This window comes from Diadema antillarum, unplaced genomic scaffold, assembly GCF_040938485.1.
Source record: "Diadema antillarum isolate AM-2024a unplaced genomic scaffold, OU_Dant_1.0 scf00000035, whole genome shotgun sequence".
In the NCBI taxonomy this organism is placed as follows: domain Eukaryota; kingdom Metazoa; phylum Echinodermata; class Echinoidea; order Diadematoida; family Diadematidae; genus Diadema; species Diadema antillarum.
In genome coordinates this window covers 288144-312692 of record NW_027270924.1, presented here as the reverse complement: position 1 = coordinate 312692, position 24549 = coordinate 288144, and the positions used below count along the sequence as shown (strand labels likewise).

The 24549-nt window shown below is 42.0% G+C and overlaps 1 protein-coding gene across 1 annotated transcript in view; it reads right to left on the bottom strand.

Annotated features, from left to right (window-relative positions):
- LOC139744405 (large proline-rich protein BAG6-like) overlaps positions 1 to 24549 on the bottom strand; it is a 69476-nt gene that overhangs the window by 44760 nt on the left and 167 nt on the right. Inside the window, exons 2-18 of the mRNA XM_071654848.1 lie at positions 21062 to 21198; positions 19469 to 19510; positions 18156 to 18404; positions 17441 to 17512; positions 14806 to 14946; positions 14089 to 14282; positions 13837 to 13998; positions 13121 to 13241; positions 9719 to 9892; positions 9041 to 9206; positions 5964 to 6275; positions 5141 to 5315; positions 3682 to 4069; positions 3162 to 3228; positions 1765 to 2025; positions 1125 to 1294; positions 479 to 532 (exon numbers count right to left, since the gene is read on the bottom strand). Of these exons, the coding sequence (XP_071510949.1) occupies positions 479 to 532; positions 1125 to 1294; positions 1765 to 2025; positions 3162 to 3228; positions 3682 to 4069; positions 5141 to 5315; positions 5964 to 6275; positions 9041 to 9206; positions 9719 to 9892; positions 13121 to 13241; positions 13837 to 13998; positions 14089 to 14282; positions 14806 to 14946; positions 17441 to 17512; positions 18156 to 18404; positions 19469 to 19510; positions 21062 to 21124 (2811 nt within the window). The 5' untranslated portion in view covers positions 21125 to 21198. The remainder of the gene's footprint in view (positions 1 to 478; positions 533 to 1124; positions 1295 to 1764; positions 2026 to 3161; positions 3229 to 3681; positions 4070 to 5140; positions 5316 to 5963; positions 6276 to 9040; positions 9207 to 9718; positions 9893 to 13120; positions 13242 to 13836; positions 13999 to 14088; positions 14283 to 14805; positions 14947 to 17440; positions 17513 to 18155; positions 18405 to 19468; positions 19511 to 21061; positions 21199 to 24549) is intronic.

Sequence of the window (24549 nt, the reverse complement as noted above, 5' to 3'; positions counted from 1 at the left end):
GTTGTATGCGCACAAATTACACAATAGAAAGAACGGAGTGCAGTGACAACTTAACTCTTGCAAGAGGTGAAAATTCCACTTCAGAAATGAATCACACTGACTGTGTCGGTATCACATTGGTTACTTATTTCTTATTCATGCTCTTCAGAATTAAACCTCTGGCTTTGGAAAGAAAAAAGAAAACACAACAACAAGCAATTACTCCAGGCCATATACTGTAATAACGAGTTTTCCCATTTTACATATTCTTGTCGGCTACACCGGGTGTCCAAAAAAAAATGAATGCGTACTTTTCACAAAAAATCCATTCTCTTTGTTATGCTGACAATGCATGCTTGAGGCAAAAGTGATGAAACTCCTTCTACATCGAATAATGGACACCGCAAACGTAAATCCTGAGAGCTTGGTATCACATCATCACTCCACAAAACATCCAAAGTTAGATCATCATCCATAAACCGATCAATTCCAAACTTACCGTGAATTCTTCCAGTACTGGCTGTATTTCAGATATCATTCTTTCCACTGCAGCCTAAAATTGAAATACAACGTATGTGAGCATAAAAGTATCACCATGACAAGTGGTAAAAGTGAGGGAGGGGAGATATAAAGAAGTACTGCAAAAGTGCGTGGGTAATTTTTTGCACTCAGCCGGGTTAAGGTGAATTTCACACGCTTTTAATTCTGTGGAGTCAAACTATGAAGCAGTATTACATATAGGAAGCAAAATTTTCCACGTGCTTTTATTTTTGTGCTAGTTGCACGTCTCGCGAAATACGCATACATTTCTACACCAGGTAATGTCCACTTTCAGAGTAGTTATAGTAGTGGTTGTAGTACAGTAGTAGTTATAATAATTATAGTAATTATAATTATAATTATAATCATAATTATCATCATCATCATTGTAATCATAACAACACCAGTAGTCCTAGATGTAGTTATAGTTCTAATAGTGGTAGTAAGTTCTAGCAGTATTTTGAAATATGCTTGATTTTCTACACATTCCAGAAACATTCTAGCCACAAGCTTGTACCTGGCTTCACTGAAAACAAGAGGTATCAATTGAAACAAAAACAGCCCAGGCCGGACAATGTACAAATGACCCCCAGCGATGCACTGACCTTGATGTTTTCAGGCGTTGCTGCTTGACCGTCCAGGGTGCGCGTGCGGATGTGCTCTGCCAGCTGCGGCCGGATGCGTCCCATAGGCGACATGTTTCCCATGAAGAGGAGGACCATGTCGGACATGGTCAGGCTGCGCTGTAGGACGTTGAACAGGTCGCCCACCATTCCTGGGATGTAGTCGGAAGAAGGAGGAGAAGATGAAAAAAGTTGTGCATGACAGGAAGGACAGGCGGATATCTTTTCTCATTCCTTGTAGACACACTTTAAAACTGTAGTGGCTAACAGTAAAACACTGTCAATCTTTCTTGCTGTGTAACAAAAATCAAGAAGAGCTGTACATAAAACTTTTGCAAATTTTGCTGTTACTACCAGATTATGAAAATACAAATATTACTGTGGTATTACAACATTTTTTAGCATGATAAATCCAGTGACTTTGAGATATCCATAACTATGAAGCATTGCTCATTGCTCATGAGCATGGCTCATTTTCAATCACAAGTTATTTCACAGCTTCCATCTTCCATGATATTAGAGACAATGGCATCACGTACACTGAACATAAAATGCATTTTATAGATAATGAGAATGTGACATGTAACAGTCTATGAAAGATCTGAGGAAACAAGCGCCTCACCATCCCCAAACGAGTGCTCCAGGGACAAATTGGTCAGAAACTGCTCCACGGTGGGGCTACTGGCCCCGGGCATGACGCTGGCCTGGGTGGCCATCATGATGGCCGAATAGAGTTGCTGGGCTGAGAAGTTGCCCCCGCCCCCGCCACTGCCAGCCCTGGGTGCCTGTCTGACCACTTGGGGCCCGGCACGTGGCTGACCCCCCACCTGGCCGCTTCCGACGTTGACGACCTCAGGGCCTCGCATGTGGGCTTGGACTAGCACTGGAGAGGGAAGTAACAAGGTGGTGCATCACAGTTTATATACCTAAAACGAATGTAGCTATCCGATTGGTCGATTGCTCATCACGTGACATGCTGTTAAAAGTGCCAACGCATGCTGTCGCTGTCAGTTGTGCAATTTTGTTTGAGCAAAAATGGATATCACATGGCTAACGTCACCCACTTCCTCAGACTCCCATGTTAAACTCAAAGAAAGAGAAAAGGGAAAGAGAAATGGGCTAGCTGACAGACAGTGGAAGGGACAGAGAAGGAATAATTGGGAGAAGAAACAAGAGACCAAGGTGTCTGGTACTCAACTGAGTATTACAAATTCACTTTCCACGTATTCTTGCAGACTATTACCTACGAGTATAGCAATAGCTCACTTGAGCCTTGGCTCAGGTGAGCTAAAAAGCAAAAGGAAAGAAGGTAAGAGAGACAGAGAAGGAGCCCTCCAGCTAGAGTTAAAGGGTTAAAGGCAGCCGATCGCCATCCCTTATGGTACGTAAACTCCGAACGACCGAAGTTTGTGGATGCAATTGCGCAATGCCAGACTCGGTGCTATATCCACAAACGTGTGGGACAATGCTGCCACTGAGACACGTGTGTGTGTGTGTGTGCGTGTGTGTGTACGCATCATACACAAACATTGTCACCGCGAGCTGCGGTGATTGGAGGAGAGAGGCCAGAAGACGCATGGCTCTTTTGGCCTCTCTTCATGCGCATGCGCACTGAGAGTGTGCGTCCATTCGGAAGCTCGCGTGGCTCGCTCGGACAGCCATTTTGGGTTAGGAGATTTGTAGCATAGAGCTCTTGTAGGTTAGCATGTTGTTCGCTGACCCATTGAGCCAGCGCTATTCTCATTCGGGGTCACTACATTTGATACAGAATGGGGGTGACAGCGTGTTGCGTTCGTCTCCGTGCTGCACAAACCACTCGCCACGACTGAGTGCCTTTAAGCATTATAAACCCCAACAAAGCATGTGATCGTATCCTTCTCAATGGGATTTACCCTTTGAAGAAGTTGTACAGTGGCAAAATTTGGTGTGCGAGAACTCTGATAGACACATCCCTAATCAAAACAAAAGAGCCGGAAAAAAGAAAATCCATCCTGGGTGCAGGAGCCTTTCTTCTCTTACCTGGTGCATTAGCCTGGCTGCTAAGAGCGCTCACAAGACCACCAACGATGTCATGGAAGGCCTGTTCCTGAAAATGAAAAAAAAAATTAGAAAGAAAGAAACTTTAAGTAATTATTACATAAATGATTATTTCATTCTTGTTGAATTATCAGAAAACAAAATGGATGAAATGCAAATGTGCATTCTACTACTGCTGGCAATGTATCATGCAAGACCTGTAATGAGTAACAAGAAACATAACCATTGCATGAAAGCAACAATGATAAAGAGGAGTGTCTCTGTGCATTTGTTTTTTTGGTATCAATGGCCCACCAAAGATGCACAGGTCATCGGCTGAGAATGATAAGCGTGTTAAGTTGCCACTAAAGCCATAGTGTTCGAGGCACCGTAACGCCCTTATCATTCTCAGCTGACAAGGTGGCCTTTATCCTCTGGTGAAGTGAAATATGAATATATGAGTTAGGATAACTCAGTAAGAGATAAAACTACACAGAGAGCTGGTATCAAGGGGAGCACATACTTCCATGGCATCATCTGGGTGGACATCGGGAGCAGTTGAGGGTTGCTCTTGCACCCCGTCCTGTGCCCCTGCCCCTGCCCTTGGCTGCTGCTCCTGACGCTGCTGTGATTGTGGCTGCTGCGGCATCTGTTGCTGGGGATGCTGCTGGCCCTGTCGCCGTTGGTTACCGGCAGTCATCAGGGGCGTGCCCCGGTGCCGGGAGTTGCAGGGGAGGTGCGGGTCCCACTGCAGCAGCGTCCAGGGGTTGAAGGTGTGGAAGGGCTGCCCAGCATTGCCCCCCGGGGGTGTTGTTGAGGTGTGGACTCCGCCTGTGGACCGCTCACTGGTTGGAGCTGAGGCTGAAGAAGAGGTTGACGTTGTGTTTGTTGTAGCACTGCCAGATGGAACTAAAGAAACAAGGAAAAGTAGAAATTACGCGGTGCGTAATATATGTCCCCGCCGGAAGTAGCATTTTGTAGCAAAATGTGCAATATAGGTAAAAAATCAAGGTCAAAGGTCAAAGAAGTCAAAGGTCAAAATTCTGTGTAAAAGTTTTGAAGCCCTCACCTAGTGCCATCACATAAAGCAAACGGAATCGAAATCGGGTTAGAAATGGCGAAGGAGTAGCATTTTATAGCCAATGTACAATACAGGTCAAAAATCAAGGTCAAAGGTCAAAGAAGGCAAAGGTCAAAATTCTGTGTAGAAGTTTTGAAGCCCTCACCTAGTGCCATCACATAAAGCAAACGGAATCGAAATCGGGTTAGAAATGGCGAAGGAGTAGCATTTTGTAGCAAAATGTACAATATAGGTCAAAAATCAAGGTCAAAGGTCAAAGAAGGCAAAGGTCAAAATTCTGTGAAGAAGTTTTGAAGCCCTCACCTAGTGCCATCACATAAAGCAAACGGAATCGAAATCGGGTTAGAAATGGCGAAGGAGTAGCATTTTGTAGCAAAATGTACAATATAGGTCAAAGGTCAAGGTCAAAGGTCACGACTGAAATTCTGTGTAGAAGTTTCAAAGCTCCCATGTAGTGCTATCATATAAAGCAAACAGAATCAAAATTGGCTCATAAATGACAGAGAAGTAGCAAATTGAAGATTTTGATCACACACGGACGCACACACGGACACACGGACGGACGGACGGACGGACGGACACACGGACACACACACGTACGGAGCCCGTTTCATAGTCCCCTGCTCGAACTCGTTCGGCGGAGACAATAATGTTCATAAAAATAACAATGTTGGTGATAACATCACTAACGATTAACAATGATGATAGTAAAACAACATAATGATAATGACAACTATCTACGTATCAGCAGTAATAACATCGCCCACTATATGATTCTGTACACCTGTACAATGTTTCTGCTAACTGAAGATCTGCAGTGGCAGCGAATTCCTGACTGTTTGAGTAGGTACCTGGTTGTGATGGTGATCTCATAGACTGCTGGGGCTGAGATCTCGGCTGCTGTTGCTGTTGCTGTTGCTGCTGCTGTTGTTGCTGCTGCTGTTGCTGCTGCTGCTGTTGTTGTTGCTGCTGCTGCTGTTGTTGCTGCTGTTGCCGTGCTCCGTTCACGGCCGCCTGAATCTGCTGGCTGATGATCTGAGCGAAGCCCTGCATCACGTTCGAAGGCAGGCCACCAGCTGCGGTGGAAAAAGAAAAGTGGGTCAAAATCATGATCTACAGATGTCCTTCCACCTCTTGTGAATGAGTGATTTATATAAACATCGTTTGGACAAGTCCATCACTTTGGCAGATAAAGATTTCAAAAGCATCACATACAACACATATGTCAATGGGAGGGCAACATACAAACTGCATGACCAGCTGAACTACTAAGTATCACATGAGGGATGGCTCAGCCACTTTCTGCCATCGATAGACTTCCTTTTCATAGCAACCTTGCTTTAAAACAAATGAACCCCCCCCCCAAAAAAAAAAAATAGTTTAAAGAGTGACAACATCTTTGATTATCTCATAGGTATACCTGCAGTGTCGCATTAAAAGATTATATATTGTAATCAGATCAAATTATAACATTATATCATACCCTGTAGACAACATGACCAGCACAAGCAAGCACATGAAATCTCTCTCCATTTTTGTATGATACACAGGCAACTAGCTTGAAGACGCAGTGAAGAAAAGGCAATCGATTCAAATATGCACTGCTGTAACGTACACTATGTACCCCATCTTTCGGCTTTGGTTCTGCTTTTTATATGGGTATGGTTAAGTAAATGTGGCAACACACAGTGTTGTATAGAATTTTTCATGTTTTGCACGGTGACACCCACCTGTGGTGGTTCTGGTCTGCTGAATGGTGATGCCAGAAGGCAGGGGCATGCCGGGAGCCAGGCCTGGTATCAGCCCAGGGGGAAACATGCTGGCTGGGAAGGGGGCAAATCCAGGCCTGGGGGGCCCCTGTTGTGGCGGTGGCGGTGTTGGGCCAGACTGGCCAGATCCTGGGGCCGAAGAGGGCGTGGAGGACGTCGACTGGGAGGTGGATGTGGTGGAGGTGGTCGTCGATGACGAGGATGAAGGAGTGGTCGAGGTGTTGGACCGTGCTTCCCCTTGATTGTTGTTATTGCCTCCATTGGAACCTACACCAGAAAATACATGCACACTTGTATCATCAATGCCAAGTGTCAGTACCACAACAGTGTTAGTGTTTAAAGGACAAGTTCACCTTCATAAACACAAGGATTGAGAGAATGTAGCAATATTAGTAGAACACATCATTGAAAGTTTGAGGAAAATCGGACAATCCGTTCAAAAGTTATGAATTTTTGAAGTTTTTGTGCAGTAACCGCTGGATGAGAAGACTACTGCAGTGTGTAATGTCACATGCGTACAACAATATAAGGACAATATAAAGAGAATTTCACAAAATATCATCTTTTGAAAAAAGTACACATTCCCTTGACTCGTTACCGACATATGTTATGGGTAATATCATTCCCCCTGCCTTTAGAAAGCGGCAAGTCAAGTGCTCTTTTATTATGCGAAAAAAATGAAAATATGTTGAATTTTCTTTACATTTTCTTTATACGGTTGTACGCATATGACATTACAAGCTGTAGTAGTCTCCTCACCCAGCAGCTCCAACACAAAAATTTTAAAAATTCATAACTTTTGCATCGATTGTCCAATTTTCCTCAAACTTTCACTGATGTGTTCTACTAATATTGCTGCATTCTCTTAATCCTTATGTTTATGAAGGTGAACTTGTCCTTTAATAGTGTCAGTACTATGACAGTGTTCACATCAGTAATATGATAGTGTCAGTGTCAGTACCAAAACAGTGTCAGAGCCAGTATCATGACGGTGTTAGTGTCAGTACCATGACAGTGTCAGTGTCAATATCACGACAGTGTACGTGTCAGTACCATGACAGTGTTAGTGTCAGTACCATGACAGTGTATGAGTCAGTACCATGATAGTGGTAGCGCTTATAGTATAATGACGGTGTCAGTGTCAATACTAATACACAGTGTCAGTGTCACTAACATAACATAGTATTAGTGTCAGTATTTTGACAGTGTTAGTGTAAGGACAATGATAGGTGTACTAACAAGCAAGTTGGTTTTTAAATTCAGAGATAAGATTCTGTGTTATGAGTATTCAAAAAATCCTTATAACTGGCACTTGCCAGCACATCTACCTGATAGCAACAAAGTGTTCATTAAAGCCTAGTATTTGGCAATAACAACAGAAAATATCACTGAAGGTGATTAATACCCCCGCCCCGTGACGACAGTCTTACCCAAGGAATGATCTTTCCTTGATCTTCCGCCATTTAAATGCCGTTACCATGGCAACGCAGCTTCCGACACGTCCGAAAAATATGTCTTGCACATCTTCCCACCAAGACTATTGTGTGTGCCACATTTCATAAGCTTTTGTCGAAAACTGAGGAAGTAGTTAAATCCACAAGATCTTTCCTTGATCTTCCGCCATTAATATGCCGTCACCATGGCAACGCAGCTTCCGACACGTCAAAAAAATATGTCTTGCACATCTTCCCACCAAGACCAATGTGTGTGCCACATTTCATGAGCTTCAGTCGAATACAGAGGAAGTAGTTCAATCCGCAAGATCTTTCCTTGATCTTCTGCCATTTATATGCCGTTATCATGGCAACGCAGCTTCCAACACGTCCGAAAAATATGTCTTCCACATCTTCCCACCAAGATCAAGGTGTGTGCCACATTTCATAAGCTTTGGTCAAAAAACTGAGGAAGTAGTTAAATCCGCAAGATCTCTCCTTGATCTTCTGCCATTAATATGCCGTTACCATGGCAACGTACTTTCCGGTACTGTCAAAAAATGCGTCTTGCACATCTACAACCAAAGGCACACATCTGTACCAAGTTTCATGGAAATTGGGCAAAAACTGAGGAAGTAGTTTGCAACACAAAATTTTCCATCATTTTGGCTCATAATATGTGAGCTGTTACCATGGCAACTTACTTTTTGTCACTGTCAAGAAATGTGTCATGCTGACCTATATCCTAACACAAACATTCAATATGAATTCCATGAGAATTGGAAGAACACTGATGAAGCAGTTTTGCCATGAAGCATTTTGCCCTATATTTTACCAATAACATGCCGTTACCATGGCAACACACTTTTTGCCACTGCGGAAATATGTGTCTTGCACATTAACATATTCAGATGAACATCTGTACCTAATTTCATGAAAATTGATCAAAAACTGTGGGAGGAGTTCGCGACGCAAGATTTTTACCCATTTTTGCCCATAATATGCCGTTACCATGGCAACGTACTTTTGGGTACTGTCAAAAAATACGTCTTGCACATCTACAACCCAAGGCACACATCTGTGCCAAGTTTTATGGGAATCGGTTGAAAACTGAGGAAGTAGTTCGCGACGCAAGATTTGCAACGGACCGACCGACCGCCCGCCCGACCGCCCGACCGACCGCCCACCCGACCGCCCGACCGACCGCCCGACCGCCCGACCGCCCGACCGTCCGCTGATTCCTATATACCCCCTTCAAACTTCGTTTGGCGGGGGTATAAATATTTGTTAATGCATTTAATGCAAAACAATGAAATGGATGCTTTCTCAAGTGACGTGCCATTCTGGCTACCTGGTCTATGCGTATACATTCTTTGGTTGAACATGAATTCAACAAATTGTTACATCAGGCAAGCTTATGCATCATGTCACTGCAAAGTGCCTAACCACCTGGGGGAAAAAATATAAAGGCTATTTGTACAAATGTGCACAACCTAATTAAAAACTGGCTTATACTTTTCTCAGACATGAACATAACACAAACATGCATACAGAACTAGCCAACAACATAAAAATGAGGATATCCCAAATGGAGGATACCCCATGGCTTCTCACCAGAAGTGACAGTGACGAAAGCCTGAGTGCCCCCTTGTGTCTGCGCCCCACCCGACGTGGAGAAGGGAGGAGGAGGAGGAGGGGGAGGAGGAGCAGCCGCCCTGTTGCCTGGGACACCAACCGTCACCTGATTGGGATTGACCCCACCAATCTACCAGCAGAAAATTTGAAGAGGGACACAGTGTGGGAAAAAATTGAAGTGATAAATGTCCATCAAGATGGATTCAAAGTACAAAAATTAAACAGATGAATGTACTTTCAAGAAGAATATTGGGGTTTCATTTTTCTCAGTATTGTTCAAAAACAATGAAAATTTTGACATGCATTTATCACTCTTGACATTTGTCCTTCAAGCTGCTTAATACACACACACACACACACACACACACATACGTACATATAAAAAATACTGGTAGTTTTTATAACCATTTTTTTTTTTAATTTGCAAAATGAATACAAAGAGAGAAATTTAACGGCCTTTTCGTGACACTCCTGTTGTGTGTCTGTAGTATAAATGGCAATGCTGTGGTAATAACAATGAAGGCAGGGCCCTCCAAGGAAATATTGCTTACACTGAACAGGCTACCCTGGGTAAGTGAAACCATATCATAATTTTAAACATCAATACTACGATTAAGTTTAATATCGAAAGTGCTTGCTTACACGGAGTGGAATGCGTGGGACTGTGGATGGAGGGGCCGGCGCACGGATGGTGCGGGGCGGCTGTGCAGACAGATCCACCATGAACTCTGAGAAGGCGTGGTTCATGTGACCCAGTGTGTGCAGGACCTGGTTGCACAGGTTGACAGTGCTCTGGGCGTCGCGGCGGTCTTGCGCCTGAGAAACATCAATCACATGGGGTAAAAAAGGTTAAAGCCCAAACAAAGTTCTGGTATGCCTGCAAAAGTTGTCAAATTTCGTTCCCAAATGTGAACGTATGCTTAGGAAATGTGCAGGATAACGATGTTATGACAAGATATTCGATGGGTAACGAGGAAAACGCGAAATATTAACCAACTAGAAATGTCGCTATGGCGACTGGTATGCCTCCGCCATAATGCATGATTCTCCTAATAGGTCCTATAGTACATGTGGACAATGTGTGATTACATTTTCACAAAATTGGCAAAATATTAGAATCACATGTTTGTCACAAATGTATCAAATGTTCACCTTCCTTGACCTATGTTTAATTGGATGAATAGGAGAGCATGTATTTGGGGATTTAAGAACTTTAACTTCGACTTTGACCCTTTCATAAGTTTACGCACTTGAGTAATTGACAAGGTATAAAGAAAAAGTGCAATTTCTGTATTGAACAGTAAATTGTTATCATTTTCATCTGGCCTTTGATTCATAAGAGAATCAATGTCAGGCAGAACATACATAAATATGTACTAAATTTAAAGATAACTTGAGCCACTTCCGAGATATGGAGAAAGAAGTTCAGCACTTTCACTTGATCTTTGACCTTTTGACCTTTGACCTTCTTGGCAAAAAAAAAAAAATCCCAGAGAATCTCTAGTGGGTTATACATGCATACATCAAGTTTTAAAAAAATAATCCTGCTGGCATTGCATAAATATAAGGAAAATAGTAAAATTTTGAAGTATTGCCCTAGACCGTTGACCCCTGACCTTTGACCACATGAACCCCAAATTCCCTAGATAACCACTGCCAGTCAGTACATGTATGCATACATACTTTGTTCAATAAAGATACCTCGAACAATTTCCAAGATACAGAGAAAAAAGTGAAATTTTAACATTTTACTTGACCTTTTGACCTTTGACCTTTTGACCTCATGACCCCAAACTTTCACCAGAGAATCTTAATTGGGTAATACATGTATACACTAAGTTTCAAGAAAATATCTTCAGGTATTGCATAGATATGGAGGAAATAGTGAAATTTTATGCATTTGACCTTGACCTTTTGACCTTTGACCTTGAGCATGTGCACCCAAAAGTTGATAGGCACAACTTCACCCCCTGATACACACACATGCCAAGTTTCATTAGGATACCTCAAAAGGTTTTGATAGTTTTACAGGGGTCGCACTTAACTTTTTTTTTTAACTAGCCAGGCGGACTACTTAGAATCAATTTTGACACTGAAGCAATATTTTGGCTAGCCAGACGGACTAGTTACTTCAGAATTTTATGATTTTTAGCTAGTCCGACATGATTTTGGGTGGCCAATGGCCAGCGGACCATCGCCAATTTCGAACTCTGAGTTACCCTGTCCACAAAATTCATTACGGACGGACGGAAGGACGGACGGACGGACGGACGGACAACCCGAAAACATAATGCCTCCGGCACCACTTCGTGGCGGAGGCATAAAAAGGTTCAGTCTCATTACTTACCCGAACGGGGTCAGGCTAAACTCGGACTCGGGGATAACTCGGCTTTGCTTTGACGGCGGGATGAGATGTAATGGTTGTCCCTCTGATTGTACAGTGTTGTCCTATGGGAGAGGCCTGTATAAACTAGCGCTTCGTGTTCTGACTCTCGCAGTAATGGTCCGAGTTGTTACAACGCGCGCATCAAAAACCTCTTTTGCGCGCATGCAAAATTAGTGTGCGCCTATCAAGCACCTCTACAACAATCAGAGGCGCTTGATAAACAACAACAAAAACTCCAAAGACCGCGCGTCTCAGCAACTGAGGACCGCGCGCTGTCATGTTTTGTTTGTACAGGATTACGTTTTCCTGTCCATTCAGTTAGGCCTCATTTGGTATCATGCAGTTACCAGTAGAATGTGGCGATCACGAACTGCGTGTGAATTGTCTAAAGTAGGGTCGAATTTTTCCCGAGACCGAGTTAGTCTGGAGCCTTCTGGAATAAAAGTCGGTTTTACTACTATTATTATTTTTCCTAAAATACTCCAAACCGACTCATCATTCCGGCAAACCGCGTCAGCCAGGTAAGTTTCTTAGTGGACTCTTTCGATATATTGCAAGAAAAAATGAAATGGTGCTAGACGGGTTCTCAAGCACTTACCGAAACTTAGTTTTCACTTTAAAAAAAAGTAATCTTCTCAAATATGACATAATGTACAAGGATACAACAGTATTCTTGTCACACTTCAATAAAGTTGGTGTGGTATACCTGTACAAGGACACAACAGTAATCTTGTCATACTTCAGTAAAGTTGGTGTGGTATCTTGTAGTTCTGATACAGAGTAACCCCTAGCAAAATCCCATTTCTCATAACTTATTGGTCAGGACAGCTTTCCAGTTCATTTTAGGTCAGCACTGTAAAAGGGCAATGTTTAACTTTGAATGTTTCCACTTAAAAAAAAAAAAACAAACAAACAAACAAACCCTTAGCTGCATAGCACTTTATGCTACCACAGTCAGTGTATAAACTACGAAACTCCTTTAAGACAAGGTAAAAATTAGTGAGCAACAGAATTACCATACTTATGTCCCATAGAAAGTAGTGTTTGAATCAATTATCTAGTAAAAAATTATCTAGCATGATATTTGTTCATAGATCTCTTGATAGTGTCAGCATAATTCTCGAAAGTTTTGCAGGCTGTACTGTTTTCTCTACTTTTGAACATCATCACACATCTCAGTGAGCAAAGTTTGACAATGTACCATCACAAGTTTGAATATATTGACTTTAACCCGTTGAAGACGAGTCCCGAGTATACTCGGACAGGTGCCTATGGGAAATGCATGTTGTAGCAAAATAAGTCCATCCTCAACGGGTTAACAAACTAGTTGAGAAATTTAAATCTCTTTTATGCAAGTCTCAATTGCGTAGTGGTGCATGACACATCACAATTGCCAACAGTCTTCCAAAAATTAATACATGACAATACACGCATACGCAAGTTACGGCTATTTCGCAATGTTTTGGTCCATGGTGAACTCAATCTAGACCGTAGAATGTGCTTTTAAAGCCACCTTTGTGAATTTGGACAAAGGTGCTTCCAACCTATAGTGTTTTCTTGCCAACATGCACACCTAAAATTCCACCCTGCTGGTAAAGTCTTCACATATTGCCTTCACACCATCACCCCACCTAAGTCTAGCAGGTTTTGAGACTCACCGAAGAGAAGGTGGGATCTGTCCTGAGGACCTCCTGGTAGCGTTGGAGGTGCGGATTGAATCGCCGCCACAGGCGCTGCAGCTCTTCGAGGCCACCCACCAATGTTGTCACTCTGGGATACCTAGGCGGCAACAAACAAGTCCAACTTTAGGTACAGTATCAGAGTCTTGGGGAGCGTTCGAGCGCTCAAACGCAAACCGAACCATACCGTGTTGTGCTACATTTGGAAAGTTTGAGCGCTCTGTTGAGAAAGACAAATATTAGTGGGACTTCATTTTCAAGCCTCCATACTTACATATTTAGTATAGATTATGATGGCCAGATGTTCGCTTCCCTGGAAAGTAGACAGCCTCCATTATTATCACCTGAACATATGTCGACTCATTACTCAAACATACAAAGTTTAGTGTGTATTTGTGCAAGCATGTAAGTATGTTGTCACAATAAAATACACGTTAATAACAACAACAACAACAACAGCAGCAGCAGCAGCAGCAGCAGCAGCAGCAGCAGCAGCAGCAGCAGCAGCAACAACAACAACAACAACAACAACAACAACAACAACAACAACAACAACAACAACAACAACAACAACAACAACAACAACAACAACAACAACAACAACAACAACAACAAGCATAGCACACAAACACAAAGGACTGAACCAGACTATGTATAGGAGTAATGTATACCACCGATTATCATCAAACAATCACCTGGAATTCGATGGAGCAGGGTTGGTCTGTGTTCCCGTGGACTGAGCATTTGTACTACCACCACCACTCCCGGTGCTGGCACTTCCACTGCCACTTCCACTGGTTGGTCTCTGATCCGCAGCACTGGGGCTTGGAGCTGATGGGGTAGTGGTAGTGGTGTTGGTGGAGGAGGAGGAGGAGGAGGAGGAGGAGGGGGATGCAGTTGCCGTGGTAGCAGGTTGGCTCTCTGTTGCACTGGTGTCCATGGGCTCCTCGGGCTCCATGGGCGACCAGGAGCTGGAGGTGGGTGTGGATGCCGTAGATGTTGACGTTGATGTCGAAGTCGATGTCGACGTCGAAGTGGTAGATGCCGTCTGTGTGCTAGTGGTAGCAGACTGTCCGGATGTTGTGTTCTGTGGATCACATGCTGGTCTGTTTTCAGCACCCTCCTGGGTAGGGTGAATTGCCTACATGAGGCGAAAGTCGGGTGGTGGGATTTCAGTTTCTAACCAGGTCTAATCTACGAATGTTGCAATAGAATAATAAGCCCTTCCTCTTTCGCCTGAATTTATCAGAAGCTTTTTCTCTAAAGTAGTCATGTCATACCTCCATTACCACTAACTCAATTTATATGCCAAAATTTCCAAAAGGGAAAGCAACCAGGATGGGATACAAAACCACGCAAAATTATCTTGACATTGCCCATGACACCAGGTCCGGAATCATGTGCAGAGTGTAGATACATACGATGTATGCCTCATCATGGGCATGGACTATAAACAGTATTTATGGTTCATGAAGGGTGAATTCATGTGAGATGTCCAAAACCCACATATTTCAGTGAAAACGTAGCAACCTAAACCACAGCACTGATAGGCCAGAATTGCAGCACCAAAATCAGTGAACAATTTCAAGACAACATGGGCACACTAGACGACCCATCATATTGGTGCACCCATCGTTCTTCTCACTTTCTTTTTTTTTTTTTACCTCCAGTCTGTTGATGAGGTTGTCCGTGTGGTGTATCATGGAGAGGATGTTGAACATCAGCATGTGGGACTCGCTCTGGAGAGCCAGTGCCGGTAGGACAGGGCCAAGGTTGATGTGAACGTCTACTGAAGTCCCATCTCTCTAAAATGTGAAATAAAACAACAGTGTGAAATATCTAGGAATCACCATCACATCAGACTTGAATTGGTCAGAGCATATCAACACAATCTGTGCTAAAGCTAACAAAACTCTTGGCTTCATCAGACGCAACCTCAGGATCTCATCGAGGAGGATTAAAGAAGTTGCATACAAGACCTACGTTCGTCCTATTATTGAATACGGCCACACCATCTGGGACCCATATACCCAACAGTCAATCAGGATGCTTGAGGCTGTACAGAGACGGGCAGCACGTTTTGTAATGCAGCGCTACCACAATACATCCAGTGTAACAGCAATGCTAGAGGAGCTGCAGTGGCCCTCTCTTGCAGACCGTCGCCGAATTGCACGCCTGGCAATGCTTTACAAGATAACGCACAACCTCGCACATGTCAACATGATTAAAGAACAGCTTCAACCACTCCCTACACGTCCAAGAAGAACTCACAGCCACCAATACCTGGTCCCGCCCAGCCGAACTCTCTATCACCAAAACTCCTTCTTACCAAGAACCGTCAAAGACTGGAACAGATTACCCCAGGAAGTGGTCGAGGCCAATACCATCGACACATTTGTGTCACGAGCCTCGGCCCAGGAGTAGTTGCTTAGCACTCTTTTCTTTTCTTTTTTATCATTATTGTTATTATTATTACTATTATTGATGGACTTGTCAGTTTATTGGTTACTTATTTATTCATTGGATGATGATTACTACGGCAACTACTTGAACCCTTTGAAGACTTGTACAACTTAGACCTCCCCGAAAGTGACAGAATAATCAGCAAGTTGATTGTGGTCACTCTTACGGAAGAAGAAGAAGAAGAAGAAGAAACAAGAAAAACAAAAACAAATATAGTTATCATAGAATTAAGAGAACTCTATATCTCACTGATTTTAAATAACATTTGTTTTTCTCCTTTTTCCTGTTGCTGTTTGAAATGTTGGATCTTATCATTGAAGAAAAAAAAAAGATGAAAATTCTTTCACTGAATTACTGAACAAATGTACCTTTACTTTTCGATTATTTGTTGTCATAGCTGTTTGAAATGCCCATTAAGGAGCATTATGAATCATTTCATCATGCCATGTCTGAAAACTGCTAGCATAGTTCTGGGCTCCTTGCAGTATTTCTTTAATCCAGCATACTTCCGATCCTGGGGAGAATATTCTGAGGTAAAAGGGACTTTTCTTTTGCATTGATATGTTTAACCCATGATCACATTACTTTCGTTCCCTGGATGTGAATGCAAAGTTACAAGAGAATTCTTCTCAAGAAGACAATTACTGGGATAAATGCAATAAAACAACAGTCAAAATTGGAGTAGAATTACAAAGCCAGCAATCCAGATTTGATCATTTGAGTGTCAGCAAGATTTTTTTTTCCCTTCAACTTTCTCCACATGCATGTTTAACGGGGACATCACTTTTTCTCACAGAATCTCCTTAACCCTAATCCCACCAATTTTTTTGAGGGACTTGAAACCACCGGGGGGCCTTTTTGGCCCCCCCTTCAGATCTCGCTCGTGGATCGCGTGATCCTCGCGAAAATTTGCACTAAGGTAGAGGCCAATGTAATCTACAAGACTGTATAGTTAGATTTTTCAAAGTTTAATTTATGTATTTCATATCAATTGATTTATGCTAATTTATGCAAAAATATATATATTTCTTTGCCTATAAATAAAAAAATAAAGCTCCAAGACTTCTAATTTTTGGTGAACACATTTTTTTCAATATCCTCAACAATAACATTGAAGCAACAATTCAGCTTCATAATTATTTCTTATGTATTTTATTGTTTATTGAGTTTCTTATGTATTTCTTTGTTTTTTACTTTTTGTTTTTGTTGTTTTTTCGTCAAAATTTGTTGCAGAAACTTTTTAAAGCATAATCAGGCTAAAATAAATCATTATCGGCCATTGAAAGTAAAAATATCTATTTTTATATGAATTAATTGCAAAATCACAATTTACATTGGATTTGTACACAAAATCATGTTTTTGAGTAATTTTTGGGTTGACGAATTTTTTTCAGAGGGGCGTGGCTTCAAAACGGTATGCCCGGGAGCGACAAATTTGGTCTCAAAAGTTGCGCGATACTTGAAAGAAAAAGTCACAAAATGTTGCAGTGAGAGCATCACGCGTTGCGGAATAATCACACGAAACGTCGAGGGGGGGCCAAAATGCCCCCCCCCCCCCCCCCCCCCCCCCGGTGGGAAGAGGGTTAATGCAAGAAACTAATTCTGTCAAACAAATATGCAAGGTCCGTTTGCCCTTTAACTACGCAAATATGAAGATCCATGCAAGTAACAAACCACAATAAACTTCTTTGAAGCTAGAATACTGTATGATGCCAGGTTAGAAGATTTACCGAGAGTCAGGTGGTCGTTACTTTCTCCACTTTCGTGACTTTAAAACAAAATCTTTATTCTTGCGTAATTCAGATGAAAGAGTGTTAATGAGGAATGAATGCTCACTGATGATTGCGATGTCACTCTTGCATTCCGGCCAAGATCACCCATAGCACCGAGAATGTGCTGCACGATGTTCTAGAAAAGAAAAAAAGACAAAAACAAAACACAATTAATTACTTGTGAAGCTTATTACAACCTGAATGGGCTCTTGTAAACAGCAATAATACTACTGTATACGCCGAATATTTCGTGAGGTTTTTATTTTTGCGAATTTCACGAGTCAGGTGCTATTCGCGAAATTAAACACACACGAAAATATTGACTCTGATCCCGATGTGAATGTGATGTACGCGTGAACACTTCTCCATTCAGTACAGGACTCCATCATGACGGCGAATTTAACCACTCGCGAAATCGTCGGGTATTCCCGATTCACGAAAATCTAGATTCGCAAAATATATGGCATATACAGTATTTACACAATAATTAGCTGCAATCACATTTTTTTTTGGGGGGGGGGATGAGGGTGATTCCAGCCGCACAGCCACTTCAGATGCACAAATTCAAAATCCAATCACTTTAACACTAAACTTCCTTACTTAGCACCAATCAACACACCATGGCAGAGGGCAGCTTTGTGAATTATTTGTCTTGCTCAAGGACATACGTAAGTATAATGACAGAACTCAAACCCTCTGTTCTTCTACTTGAGGAGTGCAGACCAGAACGAACACTAGATCACAACACAAGATGTACATGTATGCAAAAGTCCACTCACTTGGACTTCATTTGAGTTGGCCAGACCAGGCTGCTGGGGCGGGGTGGTGCTCGTCGACGAGGACCCCGCTCTGCCAGACTGCGAGGTCCCACCGCCCTGAGATGCTCTGGCCGTGGAGGCCGCTGGGCGCGGGGGCGCCTTCTCCACCAGGTGCATGGTCTTTCCGTGAAGGTCATAATCCTTGAGCTTCTTCTCATCCTTCAGGACCTGTCCGCAGAAGATGAGGCGCTGGGTGGTGGCGGAGATTCCCTGTTGGCGGAGGAAACGGTATAATTTGAGAGAAACTCCACTCTACACCCCAAGGGCTGCACCCACGAGGCAGTCTAAATGATTCACTGACTTTCAAATAGGCTGTAGCTTGAAATAAAAGCAGGTTTCCTTCAAAGTTCTGCACATTTGTTGCCTCTGTTTCACTCCTTAAAGGGAACGTAAACCCAAAAAGCAATGTGGGTTGAGTGAAAGCAGTATCATTAGTAAAACATGTCAGTGAAAGTTTGAGGAAAATCGGGCAATCGATGAGAAAGTTATGAATTCTTACAGTTTTGGTGTTGGAACTGCTGGGTAAGGAGACTACTAGAGGTTATGACATATGAGTGGACTACAATATAAAGAAAAGTTAAAGGGAATTTAATAAAAATTCATTTTTCATGAAAATTACACATTCCATCAACTTGATACTGACATATGTTGGGGGTACTAATTATTCCCCCTGCTTTCTGAAAGCGGTTTGTCAAGTACTCTTTCATTTTGCTAGAAAAGTAAGTTTTTGTGGAATCCCTTTTATATTTTCTTTTTTATATTGTTGTCCACTCATATGTCATAACCTCTAGTAGTCTCCTCATCCAGCGGTTCCAACACTAAAACTTTAAAAATTCATAACTTTTGCATCGATCGTCCAATTTTCCTCAAACTTTCACTGATCTGTTCTACTAATGTTAATGCTTTTACTCAATCCACATTGCTCTTTGGGTTTGCGTTCCCTTTAAGATAATCACTGCCCTCCCTTTTCAGACAAATTCATCCATGCAACAATTGCACAAATACTTTTGTATTGATAGGTTAAAAAAACCCAGAAATTCTTACACTAACTAATGATCTTTTTCTTACCATCGTGACGGATTGCAACAGTTACAACAGAATCTTAAAGTGACCCTGTAGACCAGTATTCATACATATTGGCATATCAATAGTTAATCAAGTGAATCATCACAATTTTTGATTAGGCACAGATTGCGAAGGGAATTTCTTGGGTTTTATAAACGTCATTTTTTTTTTTGACATAAATATTCAATTGCTATGCCAAGCACACTTACCACAGACCCTGCAATTCTCTCTTTGAACTCTTTGACAGTCAGCTGTGTGAGGGGTAAAAGAGAAGAGAAGCATGTCTCAAATAATGGGAGGGGAGGGGAGGGGAGTGAGGGGTATAAAAGAGAAAGAAAGCATGTCTCAAATAATGGGAGCGGAGGGGGGGGAGGGGAAGGGAGTGAGGGGTATAAAAGAGAAAGAAAGCATGTCTCAAATAATGGGAGCGGAGTGGGGGGAGGGGAGGGGAGGGGAGGGGAGGGGACAATCTCAGGGTGCTGCATAAATGCTTGCCCGATTGCCCGAAGCAAGTGAAAATGAAAGTCAGGCAATTGTACTGAAATAATGAGAAAACGTTTGCCCGAATTGGGCTAGCAAAAAGATTTGAAGCCACCTCTTTTCACCACCCCCCCCCCTTCAAACCTATAAAGTCAACCATGCAGATCGCTAGAAGCCCAGAGATAACGACTTTAAGTGATTCAATGCACTTTAATTTCATTTCAGCAACTTTCCAACACTTACTGTAAGTGAAGAAGTCCCTATGCAATTCATCACCAATACTCAATCGAATTACAGCGCAAGTTTGTTATGCAAGCCAACATGTGCTGTTTATGCAAATGATTGTGTTTTATTAAGCATTTGACTTACAGGTGAATTTATTGCTGCCTCATATCTTTGGACTTTCTTTTCAGGGCAAGTAAAATTCATGTTCACGTAAGTGTTCTGCAACCATTAGAAACTTCGCTTGCCCAAGCCACCAAGTGGTTAGAGAAAACCAACAACACTTATGAAGCACCCTGCAGTCTGCAACAATCCTCTTTTAGAGATCACAGTTAGCAACAGCTGACAGCAAGTACCATAGCTGAGCAGAGAATCTACGAATTCAATTCCTGTAGAAGAGTATTCAGACAAATTGGCATACCAATGGCTAATTATGTGATTCATCATTCCCCACTGAGATACGGTAACTGGTGAGGCATAAATTGTGAAGGGTATTCCTCAGGTTTTGTAACTTAATGTCATCTTTGGACCAGTCATTCAATTGAACAATTACTAACCATACACAAACAAACACACAAAAGCATAAATACCTGAGATGTTCAAGGTGTTTTTCACATCAGCTTGAGTATGAATCATTATTACATTGTAGTTAAAGCCAATGAACATTTCTTCATTTACAATGTAGGATTTTTTTTAATCAATCAACGAAAGTAATCAGGTACACATGGTGCCTTCATGCATTAGGTCGTTGCTAAAGTTTTATAACTGACATTGACAGTAGAAATATTGTACATAGGCCTACTTCTGTGACACTTCCTGAATTTACAAAAGCTATGTTGATTGGAACATGATACAGAACATTAGGCCTACTTTTAAATTATTTGGAATGAGAGCAATTAAAATGAGAAAGAACCATAGATTCTAGTCACCCAGTGCAAGAATCCTAATTTACTTGGATAGTCTGAAATGATGTTATTATCATCAACACTTGCTGTTATCACTGCAAATTGTTAGCAAATGAGAGTGTTGTTTTGACAGCTCAAGCATTCATCATGTTTATCAGTGTCAGTGAACATGTACGCTGTACATGGTTGTCTTACTTCTTCAGGAACTGAGAACTGCCTCGTCTTGGAGTCCAGGGTTTTGATGGTGATGTCAATCATGGTTGGTGTTCCAAAAACCACCCAGAACTGAACTTCTAGCCTCTCCGCCGCCGATTTCAGAAAGGAATCAACAACTGAAATGCAACACATTGTAGAGAAAAACAAACAAAAAGGTTTATTGCGTGAGCATCACAGAAATTATCATTAATTTACTGATCATGCTCTCAATTCAAAACACATTATTTTTTCTATCAATATGCTTCAAGTCTACTAACAAGGACATATCTTACCTTAACTACATGTACCTGCATGTCTGCGTTTTACAAAACATGAAAGGCATGCATAGAACTCAACCATCATCCTTTCTTTCTTACGTGAAAAATGCTGAAACAGAAAAATCATTTCAATGGCTGCCAACATCATCAAGTTGAACACTAAATTGACTAATATAGTAATAAGTTAGACTCCTCAAATAGAAGTGAGAAGAACACTTTATCAACATGGCAAATATCGTTCACAAGTATTAACTTAAGAAAATCGGCACCAAGGTTCAACCTCCAGTTCCAAAATTTGACCGCACGTAAAAGCATAGAGTTCTATGCCATATATAGAATCTACACCACGTGTAGTACCATATTATGGGTAAACTCGGCCTAGGGGCCTAGCTGGTAAACTCGGCCACTTGTAATGTGTGCGCTGGGGGCCGAATTTACCCGCTAGGCGCTAGGCCGAGTTTACCCATAACTACGGACCAACAGTATAGCCATAGGTTTAACAGGTGAAGGGGAACTCTGTGAACAGGTGCCATGGCAGGGCCATGGTCATGGCGTACCGGGTAGCCTAAATTTACTGCAAAAGTGGAAATTTTCGCAGTGTTGAAATTTTCGCGCATTTCGCGCAACCAGAAACTAGCACGAAAATAAAAGCCCACGAATTTTTTTGCTTGCCATATAGTCCATGGGCCAAGACCCCAAAAATGGGTTATTGGTACCACCAGAGGTGGCAAAACCTTTTTGGTGTCATTTTGTTTGTCGGACATAGATATGCTTATCAAGCTATGATAGCATTTCCAAATGAGTAGCTTATTGGTTAAAAATGAATTTTTACCTAATTTGGTCTCGTTTTTATTTCCCTATACTTCTGAATCGAAGCTAGCCGCTATACAAGGAAGAGCACTGTCTTCGGTATGTCCACAGGTGTTCTGTTGTAAACGCGGTGCGCTTAGTCTTTATTCAAGGCAGCGAAGGGAATATCCAAAAGGTTATGATGTCCACAGCTGTCCGGCGGTGCGCTTAGTCTTTATCCAGAACAATGTACCGTTATCATATCTAAAGTTCCTAATAAAAGGGATTATCTATACTGTTTTGATACTACCCTCTCAACAAATACACAGTTTTAAACAAAAATCCCTCTGTCCATTTACAACACTGTTTATTATAATGCATTGTAGTGTACCGGTACATTGTTTTTGCATTTTCTTTCATTGTTGGATGGAAATAAAGTGACATTGGCGTGGTATTAGCGTTTTCACCGTCGCGTTTGCACCGGAAAATGACAAATAATTGAAAAATACGGTAAAATTCACTAGGAATTGCTTTTTTATTGTTGTTGTTTTTAGAGAAAGGGATATACACTGTATCATCAGCTTTGGATATTCCCTTCGCCGTCTTGAATATTAGACTAAGCGCTGTGGACATCATAACCTTTGAATATTCCCTTCGCTGCCTTGAATAAAGACGAAGTGCGCCGCGTTTACAACAGAACACCTGTGAACATAGAAAACAGTGCTCTTCTTTGTATCTATAGCGGTTAGTTTTGATTCAGAAGTATAGGGATATAGCAACGAGACCAAATTGGTTCAAAATTCATTTATTGTGACTAAGCTACTCATTTGGAAATGCTATCATAGCTTGATAAGCATATCTATGCCCGACAAACAAAATGACACCAAAAAGGTTTTGCCACCTCAGATGGTACCAACATCTGGCCTGGCCCATGGACTAATATGTTCTTGTGCGTGATGTCTTGATTCCGCGGAATTAAAAACATGCGAAACTCTTCTCACCCGGCCAAGCGCAAAAAATTAGTCGCGCGAAAATATCCACTTTTACCAGTAACATTACAGTAATCAGAGATGCCAAGTTCAAAAAACTTTTATGAGTGAGATTTTTATGACTCGGCATCTCGGCGCTCGCGCGCATGCGCGCGCGAACGAGGGGGTGTCCCCCTCCCATGATAGGGAGCTATGCATTTTAAATTATTAGCTCTTAATGATGCGATCTGGTGCAATTTTGAAAGGCAAAAGGGAAATATACCTTCAATTGCAACTATCACTTTAATCCTTTGAGCTATATGCTCCTTATTTTTGGCCCAAATTGCAGACTTCACCAGATGCGTGAGAAAAATGGGTGCCATGCGTGAGATCGTGAGACAGACCCTAAATGCTTGAGTCTCACGCAGAATGCGTGAGACTTGGTAGCAGTAACCCTGCAGTAACCCTGTTGGCTCGTTGCATGCAGTAACACGTACATGTTGTGGGGTCGCTATATTTACAATTTTGTCCTGACATTTTCACTTCTGTTCTTCAGCACGTTCTTCTTCTTACACTCCAGCTTCTTTAAAGTTCTTCTTCTTTTTATTAAATTCATGTCTTTGTGGTAGTTAGTATCCGGGATAACGGGATCTGTTCTGTCCAACACTACACACTGCACTGGCTATCAACATAACATGTTATGAGCTTGTAGCAGCTCAACTTTTCTCTGTTTCTCTCTCCTCCACAATCTCTCTCTCTCTGCTCCGATTTCTCCGTCTTTCCCACTCTCTCTCCTCCTCTCTCATTTATCCTCCCCGCTGGTTCTCTTCAAAACAATTCCAAGGTAACCGCTTGTCAACACTGACCACTTGTTTGTTTCACTGTCTGATACCAGAGAGGTGAGTCACCTCTCTGCTGTTCTACATGTATAAATACCGACTGCTCTTTGTGTAAAAATGCAGAGTGTGTTACAATTTCATCACGAGCGACTTGCTCAGACAACTCGCCTCCGTGCAGAGCGTCCAATAAAACCTTCCCCTCTACAATGTACGCTCGGAGTGCCTCGATGTCTTCATTTTCTATATTCGACCTTTATTAATTAGTGAGTAGGTGTGAACGTGTATACCTGCGTTGCACGACGAACAATACACCACCACAATCATCATCATACCACTCATTAAAAGCTATACTATAGTATGGCCTATGCACACGTTTTTGACTGGCAAACCGGACATTTATTCATTTAAATCACACGACCGACTAAAATAACATGTCTACTTCGAATGGGCTTAAAACAGTCACATTAGCCCCAGTCTTAAAATTGCATGATTATCATGAGTATGACATGTTTTATTTACGCTCCACTATCAAATGGCGTCACTGCCTGACACTGTCTTAAGTGTCATGAATGGAAGCCCTTCGTAGCTCGACTCTCGACATCTTTTGCATTTGG